General features: G+C 40.4%; 2 protein-coding genes across 2 annotated transcripts; both read right to left on the bottom strand.

The window, feature by feature from the left end:
* Positions 1–2,739: 2,739 nt before the first annotated feature.
* Positions 2,740–4,131, bottom strand: LOC127779056 (aquaporin PIP2-5). Its single transcript, XM_052305735.1, has 3 exons — positions 3,448–4,131; positions 3,212–3,352; positions 2,740–3,079 (listed from the first exon to the last, which is right to left on the bottom strand). Exons 1-3 carry the CDS (start codon positions 4,045–4,047, stop codon positions 2,969–2,971), a joined length of 852 nt encoding a protein of 283 aa, XP_052161695.1. The 5' UTR covers positions 4,048–4,131; the 3' UTR covers positions 2,740–2,968.
* Positions 4,132–14,103: 9,972 nt separating this feature from the next.
* LOC127779055 (aquaporin PIP2-4-like) lies at positions 14,104–15,413 on the bottom strand. Its single transcript, XM_052305734.1, has 3 exons — positions 14,698–15,413; positions 14,478–14,618; positions 14,104–14,353 (listed from the first exon to the last, which is right to left on the bottom strand). The coding sequence occupies exons 1-3, from the start codon at positions 15,304–15,306 to the stop codon at positions 14,243–14,245; spliced, it is 861 nt and encodes a 286-aa protein (XP_052161694.1). The 5' UTR covers positions 15,307–15,413; the 3' UTR covers positions 14,104–14,242.
* Positions 15,414–16,444: the final 1,031 nt, after the last annotated feature.

The following is a 16,444-nucleotide window of genomic DNA, read 5'->3' as shown; positions in this document are numbered from 1 at the left end:
CTCAAAAGGAAACAAGGAAATCTCAAAAGGAAACTTTCTATATAAAATTTCACTAAAAACTAAAAATATTTACAAAAACTTCAATGTTTTTATAAAATATATTAACAAGGAAAAAATCACTAATTTTTAAAATAACTAGGAAGATAGCCCGCGTATTGCGCGGGTATGTATTTTAGATTGCGTTTGAAAACTTATATAGGTGGAATATCAACTGATGACACCAGTTTTTCAAAAGTACTACTACAAAAAAACTTATATTGCCATGTTTGAAAGACTTATATTGTGCGGGCATGTATTTAGATTGCATTTGAAAAGCTTATATAGGCAAAATATCAACCGGATAACACCTGCTTTCAAAAGTATTATTTCTTCATCAACATTGCTTAGATATTTTTCCATGCTATTTGTTAGCTTTTAAAATATATAATATTTAATCCATCGGTATAAACAATTATGTATGATCCGTATAATCGCCTGCCATATTTCAAAAATATCTATTTTTTTCTTTGGATAAATCTAACGGTGGTAAATAACAGGTCCACCCGATTTAATGAAAATTGATGGCTAGATGTTTAGTTTTTATTTCTTAGAATTTTTAGAAATTTCTCTAATTTAAGATGCCACGTTGTGGCTTAGGAGCGTTTGTAGTAAAACTCTCTTAGGCCGTCACGTGGCATTCTACAATCCCATTGTTGATTTTTATTTAAATTGGTGGACCTGTTATTTTAGATTGCTAGATTATATCTATTTAGAAAGTTCTCTGTCGATTTTCATTTAAATTAGTGGGTCCATTATTTTAGGCCATTAGATTATATCTATTTTAGAAAGTTATTTTTAATAAGATAACTTATATTATCATCATAGATTATATATTGTGTTACAAATATTATATATAAAATTAAAATTATGCTCATCATAGACTACATTAAAATCCATAAACTTTAGACTGCATTGAAATTACACATCAGATTATATGTAATGGGTCACAATTATGCTCGTTGCAAAGAATCCCATATAATTGACAGCTCATGCCATCCTCATATTTCAAATATGTATTTTTTTCCCGTAAAATATGAGACCCATGAAGACACATTTTTTACTTACAGTAGCATCGAGACCACTCTTTTATATAACAGTGATTGTGTGTTCGCTCCCGGCTAAAACTCCATGGAAAAAAAGATCTTTTGATTCCACGGTAACAAATTATGGTGTGTATTTTTGACTGCCTTAATTAGGAAAGAAAAGAAGAGATTGATGGGGGAGGAATTTGTACGTAAGTACGTACACATGTGGGGACGGCCAAGGAAAGGGTGAGGGGGATTAAGTTTTGATCTAATGGTTAATAGTATTGGGTTCACCGTTTTAAATGAAAATTGACGGTTAGATGTTTTTCTTTTTTCATATTTTTTCTCTAATTTATTAAAGTGTCACGTGGTGGCTTAGGAACATTTGTAGGGTGCCACATGGCGGTTTAGGAGCGTTTGTAGAAAGTTTAATGGACTTTTAGTATATAATAATAGATAGATAGATTTCAAAACTCCATAGAAAACTTTGACTAGAAACTAAAAATCTTATATGTAAAAACATTATGTACAAAAACTTCAGTTTATTATAAAATAGATTCAAAGAGAAAAACCACTCAATCTACAAATAATTTCTATAGGATATTCAAAACTTTCATGTAAAGACTAAAAATTACATGCCCGCATGCAATAGGCATGTAGATGCAGGGGTTGGAAGATTTGAAATTGGAATATTTTTTTGCAATACTAAAATAAATTCATAGACAAGCGGAACATCCGACACACATTATGAACCCTGCTTACAGCTCAGTCATAATACTTCCACCATTTGCCCAGTTAATTTTAGTGGTTCTTCCTTGGCTTCTGGTTGTAAAAGAAAACGGGGTACTTTTTAAGAGAGATTTTACAGTACAACAGGCAATCCGGTACAAAATCTCAGTCATTGGCAGGGTCTGATCGGATGGTTGGTGTTAATCGGTACCTTGAGGTACCATTTACTCCATCATCAGGTGGTAACTGACCATGTTGAGCGAGGTGGATGGATAAAATTAAAAATTCGTGTTGGAGATTAGGATCAATCAATGTGAGCGATATGTTTCGGCGAGGCATGTGGAAACTGGAAACTGCAGTTTCTAACCCAAATCCCTGAGACGGCGATGCACAATTGTCGTCGGCAGCGAGGTGGCCGGTTTGTGTCACCGTGTGGAGCGAAGATGCTCCAGGAGTGGTGGTCAAGCAATGGATTTGGCGGTGCTCGAGGACTCAATTAGCAGTGGTGGTAGCGGTGCTTGACAAAAGTATCCCTCTATGATTCTACTACCACTAAATATGGTGGTAGTAGAAATAGATCTGAACTATTGGATCAAATGAGATCAACTGTTCAGATTTTTTCTACGGTAGGTAGAGAGCACCGGAGTGAGACTCCTCGATTTTTAGATAATGGAAATGGATTACATCTCCGGCTTCTGTCATAAAACACACAGTCATAAGTTTAATAATAATAAAAAGGTAAGATAAAAGTAAATCAAGTATTTTCTTCTCGATTACCCTCCTAGATTGAATGTCCTTATTCTTGAAAAACCTGGTGGTATTGGTACCTTGAGGTACGTTAGACCAGAACAAACCTTTTACTTTTATTACACCAAACATGGAATTTATGCTTAGTTCTTCGCAAATAAGCTGTACGAATCCCACAATATTTTGTTAAGAGAATCAATAGAAGAAGCGACACAATTTCTCCTCATATCTTGCATTCATTCATATATATCATAATTTATTCGATCGAACAATGTCACACTTGCTTTTGATAGCGCACACACAAAACACTTGAGGGTGCAGGCTTCACTCTTCATAATTGAAGCCGCTTCTACTACTGATCACCCTGTGCTCTGTTCTTCCCATTCACCTTAAACTCTGAAAGGAGAAAGAGCACATTTGATTGCGGCTTAAGCATTGCTCCGGAAGGAGCCGTACCCCCTGGCGCTGGCACGAAGGACGATCTGGTGGTACAGCGCTGCGATCGCCGCCCCGATGAACGGCCCAACCCAGAAGATCCACTGCGTCACACAGATGAACAGCAATGCAATTGCAATATCAGTTCATAGCTTGAGAATTCAGAGTTCAACCGCATGATGAAATCATGCATATTTTTCTGTTTGATAGTAGTAATCTTGGAAGAACATATGTACCTGATCACTCCATGCCTTGCTGTTGTTGTAGACGACGGCGGCGCCGAGGCTCCTCGCCGGGTTGATGCCGGTGCCGGTGACGGGGATGGTCGCCAGGTGCACCATGAACACGGCGAACCCGATCGGCAGCGGCGCCAACACCTTGATTGATTAATTCATTGAAAAAAGAGAGGCAATGAGATCGAGTTCTTGCAATGTGCAATCACAAGTATGAAGTGTGTGTCTCTGGTGCTTACCGGGACATGGGAGTCGCGGGCGTTGCGCTTGGGGTCGGTGGCGGAGAAGACGGTGTACACGAGCACGAAGGTGCCGATGATCTCGGCGGCGAGGCCGGTGCCCTTGGAGTAGCCGGCGGCGAGCTCGTTGGCGCCGCCGCCGTACCTGTCGTAGAACGAGCTCTGGAACCCCTTGACGAGCGCGACGCCGCAGACGGCGCCGAGGCACTGCGCCACGATGTAGAGGATGGCGCGGACCAGGGACACCTTGCGCGCCAGGAAGAGGCCGAACGTCACCGCCGGGTTGATGTGCCCGCCGGAGATGCCGGCGGTGCAGTACACCAGGATGAAGATCATACCGCCGAACGCCCACGCGATGCCGAGGACGCCCACGCCGCCGCACGCCGCGTCGGCGCCGGACGCCGACGCGTCCGTCTGGTGCTTGTACCCGATCACCGTGGCCACCGTGACGTACAGGAACAGCAGCGTGGCCACGAACTCGGCGATGACGGCGCGGTACAGCGACCACCTCCCGAGCTCGTCGATGTCGACGAGCGGCGCCGGCGGCGGGTCCTCGTAGTCCCGGACGCCGCCGGCCTCGACGTCGGCCTCTTTGCCCATTGCGTTTGCTCTCGCTTGCCTGATTGGCTCGACGGACGGAGGAGAGCAAGAAACGGAAATGCTTGGGGGTTGCAAGTGTTTGTGTTGTGGAATCTTGGGTTCCATGGGGGAGGTATTTATAGGGGTTTAAGGGTTTTGTGAGAAGAACAAGAGGATAGTCTTATTGTATGGTTTAATTTGGTTTTCTTAATTTTGGAAACTTTGTAGTGATCTTGGCTATAGCTGTCAACATTATTGTACAGCAAATCCCATGAGCTGTGTGTGCCTGTGAACCATGTAGTATGTACAACTCCCTTAATGCTCCATTAAATGTTTTGTTCTGGCACCATAGCTACAACATAAATCCACGGCGACATAGCTCGGTTTTGTGGAAGGGATGACCTGCTGATGAGCTGAGTTATGAAATATGTGCAAATAAATCAGGAATGCATCGAAATAGTCTGTAGTTTAAACTGAACTTGGTATTCAAATATAGGCAAATTTTGTTACATCACATTGTAACATCATGATTTTAGCTATACCGTAAAATTGGGAGAACGACACTTTCAAAGGTCGGATATTTATTGATGGACACCATAACTTTAAAATATTTATTTCTAATTTAATAGGAGAAATAAATCGTTTGAAATGTCAGGAATACTCACGGGCCCACATTTCAGCTTTTCCCATCTCTCCTATCTTTCTCTCATCCCCTCCGTCCACATCAACACAAAGGTGTGGTGAGGCAGGGACTCGTCGTCTCCTGAGACGGCCGACAGCTCCCTCGAGGCCGAGCTGCCACTGCTATTGTTGTGTCACTGCCTCTCCTTCTTCCTCTACCTGGACCACAATGGCGTTAATCTGGACGGGGAGGAGGTCCACATGGGCGGGAGGGAGGCGAGGAGTTGGCAAGGGATGGACAAGAAGATGTGGTGGTAGTCGTCGGACAGTGGTGATCTACACAAGAAGGGGATTTGCGCGGGCCGACAGGGGGAGGGAGGTGGCCTTGGCGGCCAAGGATGGCGACGATAGGGTTGTGGCGGCGGTCATTGGACAGCTGGTTGATGAGAATGGACTCACATGGGCTGATTGCTAGAGGGAGGTAGTGAAGGCGATTGAGATTGGGGACGAGAGGGCAGTGGCGGCGGTCCTCCGGCATTGCTGATGTGGATGGAGGGGATAGAGATAAGAGAAGATGGATGGGAGATATGACATGTGGGCTCAAAGGTATTTTCAACATTTCACACGATTTCTCTCTCCAATTCAACTAAAAGTAAATATTTTAATTGGTGTAGTGTCCACCAGCAAATATCCAACTTTGAGTATGTGATGTTCTAAAGGTTCACAATGGCTTCCTATAGTTAAAACGTGAAGTTAACGATGTTGTGTAGCAAAATTTATCTCAAATATATACATGTATATATAAATGGGATAGGCAGCACAAACTTTTCAACTAGAAAAGATGTCCGTGCGTTGCAACGGTAGAGCTAATTTAATTTGCACGTGTCAGATAGAGAGGGGATGACATATTGGTCCCGCTAGTATTTTTAAAAAATTTTCTGCCGACTTAGCATAAACCATTGTCTAAACCACTAATGGAGCTAATTTGCAATTTGCACCGGTTTTTTATGTTGAGGGAAGCATTATACCCGGTTTTGGGATGAGAGATGCCATTTGATCATAGGCAAAACAGGAGATAGGTAAAATAGACTTATTCCTTTCCCTCAAGTTTACAGCCCATATATGCTAGTTCGACTATCTTTCTACAGCCCAATTATATTTGAGAGAATCCATTATATCCCACTGACTTTGTCACTCGGCTATGATTTGCCACTGACTTTGTCACGTTCTACAATATGTCATCGAATTTTGCCTAACTTCTACATTTTACCATCGCCGTCCGGTTAGCCTCCGTTAGCATTGTACAATTTTGTCTAAATGACCAAAATACCCCTAGTATAAAAACTTCCAAAATTTGGATAAAATTATCAACATATCATATTATAAACATAAGATTGTAAACATCCAATTTTTTTTCCAAAAACTTAAAATATGATATTTCAGAATTTTTATCTGAATTTTGAAAATTTTGTCCTAGTGGTATTTTGGTCATTTCAATAAATTGTACAGTACTAACGGAGACTAACTAGACGGTGATGGTAAATCTATTATATACTAAAAGTCCATGAAACATCCTATAAACGCTCCTAAACCGCCATGTGGCACTCTAAAAACGCTCCCAAGTCGCCATGTGGCGCTTTAATAAATTAAAAGAATTCTAAGAAAAAACAAAACATCTAACCGTCAATTTTTATTTAATCTGGTGGACCCATTATTTTCAGCCATCAGATCAAATCTCATCCCCTAGCTCCGGTTAACTTGCGTACATCCCTCCCCCTCCACATACGTGTCGTGTACAAGATTGAGTACGTATAACTTCAGTTCAGTGGGCCCACTACTCTTCCATCGGATGTAGAAGCATATATATGCTATCTAAAAGATTCCTTTTTAATTTAAATCTCTGTTGAATTGTTCAGGTCTTCAGGATGTCCTACTTAAGCTTGATGACTTACCCTACTTAAAGCACGTCATTGTCCATGACCTATATTTGCTACGCATGTCGTAAAGCAAATTTAAACAACTATAACATTTAAATCATAGCGCTATTTTTTTGAAACCGATAATTTTTTAAAATCATCTGTTAATTTGTTGTTAGTTTGCTTATGATTAAATTACGGGTAAAGACCTATATCCACTACATTTTGACTTTCAAAAAATAATATGTTACCGTTGGGTTATATTTTCTGACTTTTGAGTGGCACTAAAACACTTATTAAATATTAAAAAACTTATAAAAAATAAAATAAAAATAAAATAATGATGTAGATTCTATCATCATACATAACTTCACAATAATTAAATCAGATCAAGAATGATAAAATTAAAATAAATCTTACTATGTGTGATGATCTAAGAAATGACTCCCCCATTCTTAAATTATTATAAGTCAAAATAACATTATTAGATTTATCATGAAAACCATTTTATGTATTCATATCTTTCATATATACTATTAATATATTACAGGAAAAGACAAGTAAAGAAAATATAGATCTTTATTAATCAACAAAGTTCTTAGTCTCTATTTTTCAGTTAGTAAAAAAACAATAATTAAAACACACTATGTTTGTAAGCTAACCCTTTTTTTATCAAAGTTCATCGGATCAGCTATACATATGTGTCGCATGTTTTTTTGGCTGAAAGTAGACAGATATCTAGCCCTTGATGGCTTAATCTACGGCGGGATACATGCTTGATTCCGTTACTGGTGGGGTTGCAGCTTTCCTTTTATTCGCTAATCCTTTGCCATTTTTTGATTAGCTTCATTTTTTTTCTTATGATTGTTGTTCATTACATACTAATTACAGTATATCAGTACTTAACATACATGTTAGTTACACCATAATTACATCCTACTTACACTATAATTACATACTAATTACATATGTAATTTTGAAAACTTATAAAAAATATAAATACATGCTGACTATTTCTTTATAAAAAATATGGCGACATATATAGATAGTCCCTATTAATACATTATTTTATACCATTAGTTCTTACCAACTCAAATTATCTCCCCTCCTCTTCACTCTCATTCAATTCCTTCCCACATATTTTCAACTAGCAACTTGCACTGCACATCTCTCCCGATTCGCAACCCCCTTTAGTCCCGGGTAGCGAACCGGGAGAGAGAATCCGGGACTAAAGATGGCTGAGCCACGTGGCCGCGGGACTAAAGATCACTTAGTCCCTTTGGAGTAATAAACCGGGACTAAAAAACCTCTTTAGTCCTGGTTCCTTTTGGAACCGTGGTTTTCAGCCGGCCCAGCAAAGATCACTTCTCCAGTAGTGTTGATATAAAAATGATCAACAATTAGAAAGCTAAATGATTTGTTATAACCGAATTTTAGGGCATTCTGTTTCATTTATTATTAAATAAATAACTTAAGATCCATATTACTCATATTTTACTATATAAAAAATTAAACTACACCATTTGAACATAGACTATGCTTTGCATGGCAACGAAATAATAGTACTAATAATCATACTAACTATATCTATACTAAGTATTATGCATGTTATATTACTAGATTCATATTTTTGAACTACTTTCATGTGATATTAATTTCATATTTGTTGGGACCATAGAATGGAATAAAATACTGGTTAAAGTATGTTATTGAAGACCGTGTAGAAAAAATATAGACCTTATAATTTGGAACAGAGGGAGTAACTATAAAACATATTAAAAAAATGATAATATGTACTATATCTTAAGTCACCACGTGTCACATCTTAAAAATATAATAAAATCTTACAAATTCGGAGGAGGAAAAAAAACTCTGACCATAAGTTTCGATTTAAATCGGCGAATATATGCCATTAGATTTAAGTTTAGAAAAATCTTAAGCTGGCATGTGTCAATTACATCTTTAAAATTACAAAAAAAATCTTACAAATTTTTAGAAAAATAAGCAAAAAAAGCAATTATCATCAGTTTTCACTTGAATTGTTTTTTTACTTCAATCGGAACAACCATGATATTTTTCATGGTCATAACCATTCCTGTGTGCTTGACATTAATGGCTTTTATCTATTCTTTCTCCATGTTTTATTGCATATAAGAGCCACACAAAGTAGCAATATATAATTGGTTTAAAAGTTATATTTATTAATATTAAATTTAAATTTTAGGCCTAATGTTGACTAAGTCTTTTTTTTATAAAAATATAATATATGTCATGCCACCATAGGGAAGTGAGGTACTCCCTTCTTCCTAGAATACAAGAAGTTTTAGAGTTAGACACGGTTATTAAGATAGTAGGTAGAAGTGAGTAGTGGAGGGTTGTGATTGGTTGGAAAGAAAATATTGGTGGAGAAGTTAGTTATATTTTGGGATAAATCCTAACGGCTAAAATTTGTTATATTTTGGGACAGAGGGATTATATAATATGTATATTTTTGTCTTTATTTATATGTATATTTCTGTCTAGAAAAAAATGCTCATGCATTGCAACGGGTGAAGTCTATTTTAATCTTATTTTTGTTATATGGTTTAGTTAAGATGAAATTCACTGTGGGAGTTCGCTTGGATATATATATTTTTAGAAAATCATGAGCTATAGTTAGGAGTCCGATCATCTCAAGTGAACGATTACTTATATGATTTCTTCTATATTTCCAAAAGTGAACGATATTAAAAACCGACTCAAATATGGTTATGTATTTCCAAAAGCAAATGAACTTAAAAACCGACTCATACACGGATGACGTACCAAAATACCGGCAAAAACATATTCAATTTTTATAATAGTAGAGAAGTATGTAAACAAATTGTGTCAATGCCAATCAATTAGTAGGAGGGCTAGCTTTAGAACTCATTTATTAGCAATAGTTTTTCAAGATTTACGTTAAAAAAGAGAGCATTTAAACATTCAATTAAAAAGAGAAAACACCTTACATTTTAATTTTGTTAGACATGTTTTATGCACAAATTAAGGTTCCGTTAGATAGTGTGGATTGGATGAGCTTATGAGTTGCATGAAATACAAAGCTATTTTTTATAGGAATAAATTAAATATTATATAGTACCTCCATCTCAAAATTTAGCTAACAAATAGTTTGGAAAAAATCTAGATATGTTGGGAAGAAAACTTTTAGAACAAATAGTGCTTTAGAAGCGTAATAGGTGCCATCCGGATGATATTATTTGCCGTCGTACGTTTTTCAAGCACAACCTACGATACATGCCCGAGCGAATGCGCGGGCTAACTTCCTAGTTATAAAAATTAAGCAAAAGTCAATGGCATATGGAGGACGTGATAAAGTCAGTGGCAAATCGTAGACGTATGACAAAGTCAATGGCATATAATGGATTCTCTCATTAAATTTGCACACATAAAGCAAGAAAATAATCATTTTCTTTACATAGCTCGATTCAATCTTCATTGTCAGTCCGAGCGAGCGAACGGCGGCTGAATCATGCCGAACTAAACTGACACCGACAGCGGAAACAAATCGGACGACATACAAATTTTTCAGGCAAAAACACCTTAAACTTTTATAATACTTAAACTTTTATAATAATAGTAGAGATTACCTAAAGATGAACTTGTGCACACCCACCATATCACACAATACACACGCACACATTACACTTGTAAACTTGCAAATGCATCCTTTCAACGCACGTTCAAGAGATGGAATTCCATGTTTCCAACAGTAAAACATATTGTCAACCTACAACGTGATATTGTTAGCATACAATTGTTGTACTATGTTATGAAAATTGTGGGATAAATTACTGTTTTTAGGACATCTCCTAAGCTGTCCCAAGGAGAGTTTATAGTAGTACTCTCTCCATCTCTAGATATAAGAGATTTTGGTTGGATGTGACATATCCTAGTAGTACTAGAATACATTATATCTAATTAAAATCCCTTATATTTAGGGACGGAGGAAGTAATTAATTAGTACATCCATGCCATAAATCAATGATGCAATCAGGGTTTCTTTATTATGTGGTTACTGTGATAACCGTACATACCGCAGGTTTATTGTCTGTGGGTAGGTAACGTGTCCCATGCCATTAACCTGACCAAGTTTATTTTAAACCTAAATTAAAAGTTTTGATAAATTTTATTCCGTTTCTATCGGTTTATTAGAATTACCGTGGTTGGATATCGCCGGTTGCTATAATCCTCCCCCCAAACGGCCAAACTGAAAGAGAAACCTTGGAGACATCATATGCAACAACCTGACTCAAATTATTAAACTACCACAGAAAATTAACATCAAAACTATGGTTCAACTGCCTCAACAAGTAATTGTCGTTGAGAAGGTAATAATTGAATAATCCATGATGATCTATTGGTTTGGGCAGCCGTCCAGCGCCGACCCTCATCCGCATCTTTGCTGCAGTATGGGCCCACCACCAGCATCATGTATTCTTCCATCTAAATCCTGTGGCCAGGAAACACTAATAAAAGCTAGATTATTTAACCAGCCAGTTCAGTGACCTCAATCAAGACAATGGAAAGGCTTAACCACATAATTAATTAATACAAACGTACCAAATGTAAAGTGTACATTCTGCCTGGATGTTGTCATGCTGAGCCGGAGATTCAATTCCATCCACAATTAAGCCGGTTGTTCTCCTGTCATGAACTATGGATATAATTCTACCTGCTATCTGCCTGCTTGATAGCTATCATTTAGTATCAAGATTTACTGTTTGCCTAATTAGATATAGAATGAGATCGAGCCTTCTCTGTTTGGTATTATGTATGCATGCGCCGACCAAATAGTCTACATTAATTAAGTAAATTCATATGACCAAAAAAGGCTGAGATGAAGAGCTCAGTTCACTGGATACAACTTGATTAGCCCATGGTTTTTACACTTCTGACCACCATTAGTTGGATGGATTCGAGAATTTACTTGCCAATTGCCATTGTCTTGGACCTTGTGGATGCTGTATTGGCTTGCATTATATTTGACATAGATGTGGTAATATAATCCATGGCTCCTAATTGTTTTGCTATTTTACAGTTGTGTGTTTATCATGCGAAGACAGTACTTAGGGTGTATTATGTTGATAAAAAGTGAGCTGTCTCCAGCAAGTGCGGCAAGCCTAAGTAGTGAGATTGTTGGCTTGATGCTTGATTCAATACTTGATCTGAGATTCGAAGTCCTGGCTCTATCTTAGGTCCTTAATTTGCACCCCTAGATTCTTTTGTATCTGGGATGGACTTATAGATTTATTCTTGGAAGTCTTCCGTAGAGTCAGTCGAGTTCGAGTAGGTCTTTGAGATCTTACTGAAGTTGGTCTTATCCTTATCTCTACTAGTTGAAAACCCACGCGTTGCAGCGGGATATTTTGTTGAGATTGGTGGTTGTATTTAGGGTTGGCAACGGGGCGGGTCGGGGGCAGGTTGGGCTGGAATGCCCCTGCCCCCGCTCTCCGACTTCTCCCCTCGACCCCGGCCCTGCAGAGGTGGTCGGGTGGAAAATGTCACCCGCCCCCGTCCCCGTAGGGGACCCGACGGGTGACCAGGGCCCCGCACTACCCGGCTAGGCCGGTGGATTGAGCTGGAGGACGGCGAGCTAGACGACGGCGATGAGGACGGTGAGCTAGACGACGGCGACGAGGACGGCGAGCTGGACGACAGTGACGAGGACGGCGAGCTGGACGACAGCGAGGAAGGCGGGCTGGAAGACGACGAGGTGAGCCGCCGCCGCTGCCCGCGCCCTGGCCGCCGCCGCCGCCGCCCGTGCCCTGGCCGTCGACGCCACCGCCCTTGCCTGCTCGACCGCGCCCTCGCCCTTGCCTGCTTGACCGCGTCCTCGCCCCTGGCGTGATGGCGCCGCCGCCGCATCCACCTGTGTGGTGAGCCGTGAGGGTGACGGGAGGGGAGATGGAGAGATAAGGCTAGGGTTTGTTTTTTATATCTAAGAATTTTGTTGGGTTGGGCTCTTTTGGAATGTCTATGGGCTACATTTTAAGGTTTAATATACACCCTCGGGTCCCCGCGGGTCACCCGCGGGTGAAATGCCTCCCCCGTCCCCTCCCCGCAAAAATGCGGGGCCCCGTCCCCGCCTCCCCCGCGGGTCAAAAACTGAACCTGGCCCTGTGAGGGAAATTGCCATCCCTAGTTGAATTTGGTAAATTGAAGTGGTATAAAAATCCCTCACTATTGAATTGGGCCACGATCAAATTAGATGGGCCTCCCGTGGTGACTGTGTGAGATGGATTGGGCTGTGTTTCTTCATCCAACGGTTCAAAGATGATCAAATCTACTGATCCAACGGCTGAGAATTAACGATGATGTGGCACATTGAGGTTTGAGCTTTAGGATCTTAATTGCATTTAGTGGGTTATAACTTTATAGTAAGAAGGGATTTGCGGTCCAATAACCATTTGAGAAAATCCTTTCCGTAGAAGTACATGTATTCCATACATGTATTCATGTATTCCATTCTAAGTCTCCAATGTCATCGGGGTACTCCCTCCGTTTCACAATGTAAGACTTTCTAGCATTGCCTATATACATATAGATGTTAATGAATCTAAACACATACACATGTCTAGATTCATTAACAACTAAATGAATATGGGCAATACTAGAAAGTATTACATTGTGAAATGGAGGAAGTATCTCATATTTTACCAATAGAAAATTTGCTACTTTAGTCAATACCTTCAAGCTTCCTAAGGCCTACTCCTCCGTTTCATATTACAAGATGTTTGACTTTTTTTAGTTAAATTCTTTAAGTTTGACTAAATTTAGAGAAAAATATAATAATATTTTCAATAAAAAACAAATATATTATCAAAATTTATTCAATCCTAGATTTAATAAAACTAATTTGATATTTTAGATATTGCTAACTTTTTTACGAAATTGGTTAAACTTAATAAAGTTTGACTAAGAAAAAAAAGTCAAAAATCTTATAATATGAAACGAATGGAGTATGTAGTAATCAGGTTTCATGTGGTTATGGCGCCATTGGGTTCATAGTATTTTCATACAGATACTTTATATATGCGGATACTTAAGTACTTAATCACTATGTATGGTTTGGTTTGGGAATATAGTGGGATGGGTTGGACTCGTCCTTGTTTTTTGGATGGGATGATCCCATTTATCTGTTTGAGATAAAGGATGATCCTATGTAATACATTCTAAGGGATATCGACATGTCAGCAAGAGAGAAAAGTGGATTGAATTGTTCTGTCAGTTTTTGAGGGACAAGGTCAACCGGCCCATTCCATCTATCTCCAAATCAAACACCTAGAAAAATTTGTTCAGAGTATGATCCATCCCGATCTATTTCATTCCTGAACCAAACACACGGTACACATATGCACATCGGGTTTAGTGGACTTCTGAAATTATTTGATTGATTTGCAGGTTCAAAACCGAAGGGCATACATAGGAAAAAGGTCACATTTGAACGCACAAACACACGAATGCTTGCATTGCTGCAGCATTGCAAGCTTCACACTTAGACTGAAGCTGCATATCTCCACTGCGGATAAAAGCCAGTGCTCTGCTCCCTCCATTTCATCTTAACCTCTGATGGAGAAAGAGACAGGCTGAATAATAATGGCCTCCAGTTGGGCATGGAAATCATCATCGAGCTAGGCCTAGGCGTTGCTCCGGAAGGAGCCGTAGCCCCTTGCGCTGGCGCGGAGGATGACCTGGTGGTACAGCGCCGCGATCGCCGCGCCGATGAACGGCCCGACCCAGAAGATCCACTGCGTGCGTGTGTGTGTCACAGATAAAACGAAACAGCAATGCAATGTCAGTTCATTATCCTGGCTTGTGATCAACAGCATTATTAATTATTCTCGCACAAATTTGGCAGCAAGATTACGTTACCTGATCACTCCATGCCTTGCTGTTGTTGTACATGACGGCGGCGCCGAGGCTCCTCGCCGGGTTGATGCCGGTGCCGGTGATCGGGATCGTCGCCAGGTGCACCATGAACACCGCGAACCCGATCGGCAGCGGCGCCAACACCTTGATTTTTACCACAGAAGTGAAGCAATGAGCTCGATTTCTTGCCATGTAACACAAAGTTGTGTACTCCGATGGTTACCGGAACATGGGAGTCGCGGGCGTTGCGTTTTGGGTCGGTGGCGGAGAAGACGGTGTACACCAGCACGAACGTGCCGATGATCTCCGCGGCGAGGCCGGTGCCCGTGGAGTAGCCGGCGGCGAGCTCGTTGGCGCCGCCGCCGTGCCGCGCGTAGAGGCCGCTCTGGAACCCCTTGACGAGCGCGACGCCGCAGATGGCGCCGAGGCACTGCGCCGCCATGTAGAGGACGGCGCGCACCAGGGACACCTTCCGCGCCAGGAAGAGGCCGAGCGTCACCGCCGGGTTGATGTGCCCGCCGGAGACGCCGGCGGTGCAGTAGACGAGGACGAAGATCATGCCGCCGAACGCCCACGCGATGCCGAGGACGCCCACGCCGCCGCACGCCGCGTCGGCGCCGTTCGCGGCGGCGTCCGTCTGGTGCTTGTACCCGATCACCGTGGCCACCGTGACGTAGAGGAACAGCAGCGTGGCGACGAACTCGGCGATGACGGCGCGGTACAGGGACCACCTGCACAGCTCGTCGGCGTCGACGAGCGGCACCGGCGGCGGGTCCTCGTAGTCCCGGACGCCGCCGGACTCGAGAGTGGACACGTCAACCTCTTTGCCCATTGTTGCTTGGAAGAGATAAAATGGAGAAATGCTCAGGAAGTTGTAAGTGTTTTGAGCTGTGGTGTTTGTGGTTGCGATAGGAACTATTTGTAGAAGGTTTATGAGTGAATCAGGGAAAGAAGAAGATGTCTTTCATCATGGTTTGTAATGAAATTTGAAAGGCATTTTGGCTGTCAATGTTGATGGACAACTAACGGCGTTTAGATCCTTCCACATTTATTTTGTTTGTCATTTGGATTTTTCTTATCTCTACTACTAAAAACAGAGTTATCATCATTCCATCCCCTCCTCCCACAACACGTTCGTACACTCAGCGTACATAGCCACGAGGCCGAATGTTTTATTCTTAATCATCCTTCTTGTCTATCTCTAATTATATGAACCTGGTTCATTACATTATACAGAAATGTTATTACTAATATATATAGGAAGACATACATATATTACTTATACACGCAATCAACATATACAACGACAAATCTCTAATAATGCTAAATTTCTATTGAGAACATACCCGCATATGCGGGTAGCATAACATATATTCTGGTGGGTGTAGGCATACACCCTAACTGTTTTTTTTTCTATTATAGTTTTAGAGTTTCTTACTATGTTTTCTTATTTGGACAATACATTTTTCATACTCCAACTAGATTTATATATTTGATTATGATTCTTCTCGTTAATTGAAATATTTTACATTGACAAAGTTTGAAATCTGGTTAGACCTAAGAAGTTCGTTCAAACTATTGCTAACGATCTGGTAATAAGGATGGAAGGGGTTATCTTGAAACACATGGGAATCCCTATTATGATGTTTTTGTACGATCAAACGAGGATGGCGCTTGGCATCTTAACGTTACGTGGTGCACGCGCATGTTGCAGCCCAAGCCCATACGCATATACTCATTATTTTTCTTTGCCTTTTTTGCTCTATCTATATCCAAATAAATATAAACCATGTCAAACATTGGCTCATACATAAACGTTTGCTGCATCTTATCCTGATTTGTGCCATTGGAAATTTACAATACTTACAACTAGGGGTGATGCTACCAGGGTCCGAGATGCAAGGAACATATTTGTATGGGTAATTTACCTAAACTAGGTTCACGGTAAAATAATTTACTTAACTTAAGCT

The sequence above is a fragment of the Oryza glaberrima genome, chromosome 7 (genome assembly GCF_000147395.1).
Source record: "Oryza glaberrima chromosome 7, OglaRS2, whole genome shotgun sequence".
NCBI lineage: Eukaryota > Viridiplantae > Streptophyta > Magnoliopsida > Poales > Poaceae > Oryza > Oryza glaberrima.
The sequence above is the reverse complement of the archived record's forward strand: the minus strand, read 5'-3'. Positions and strand labels throughout refer to the sequence as shown.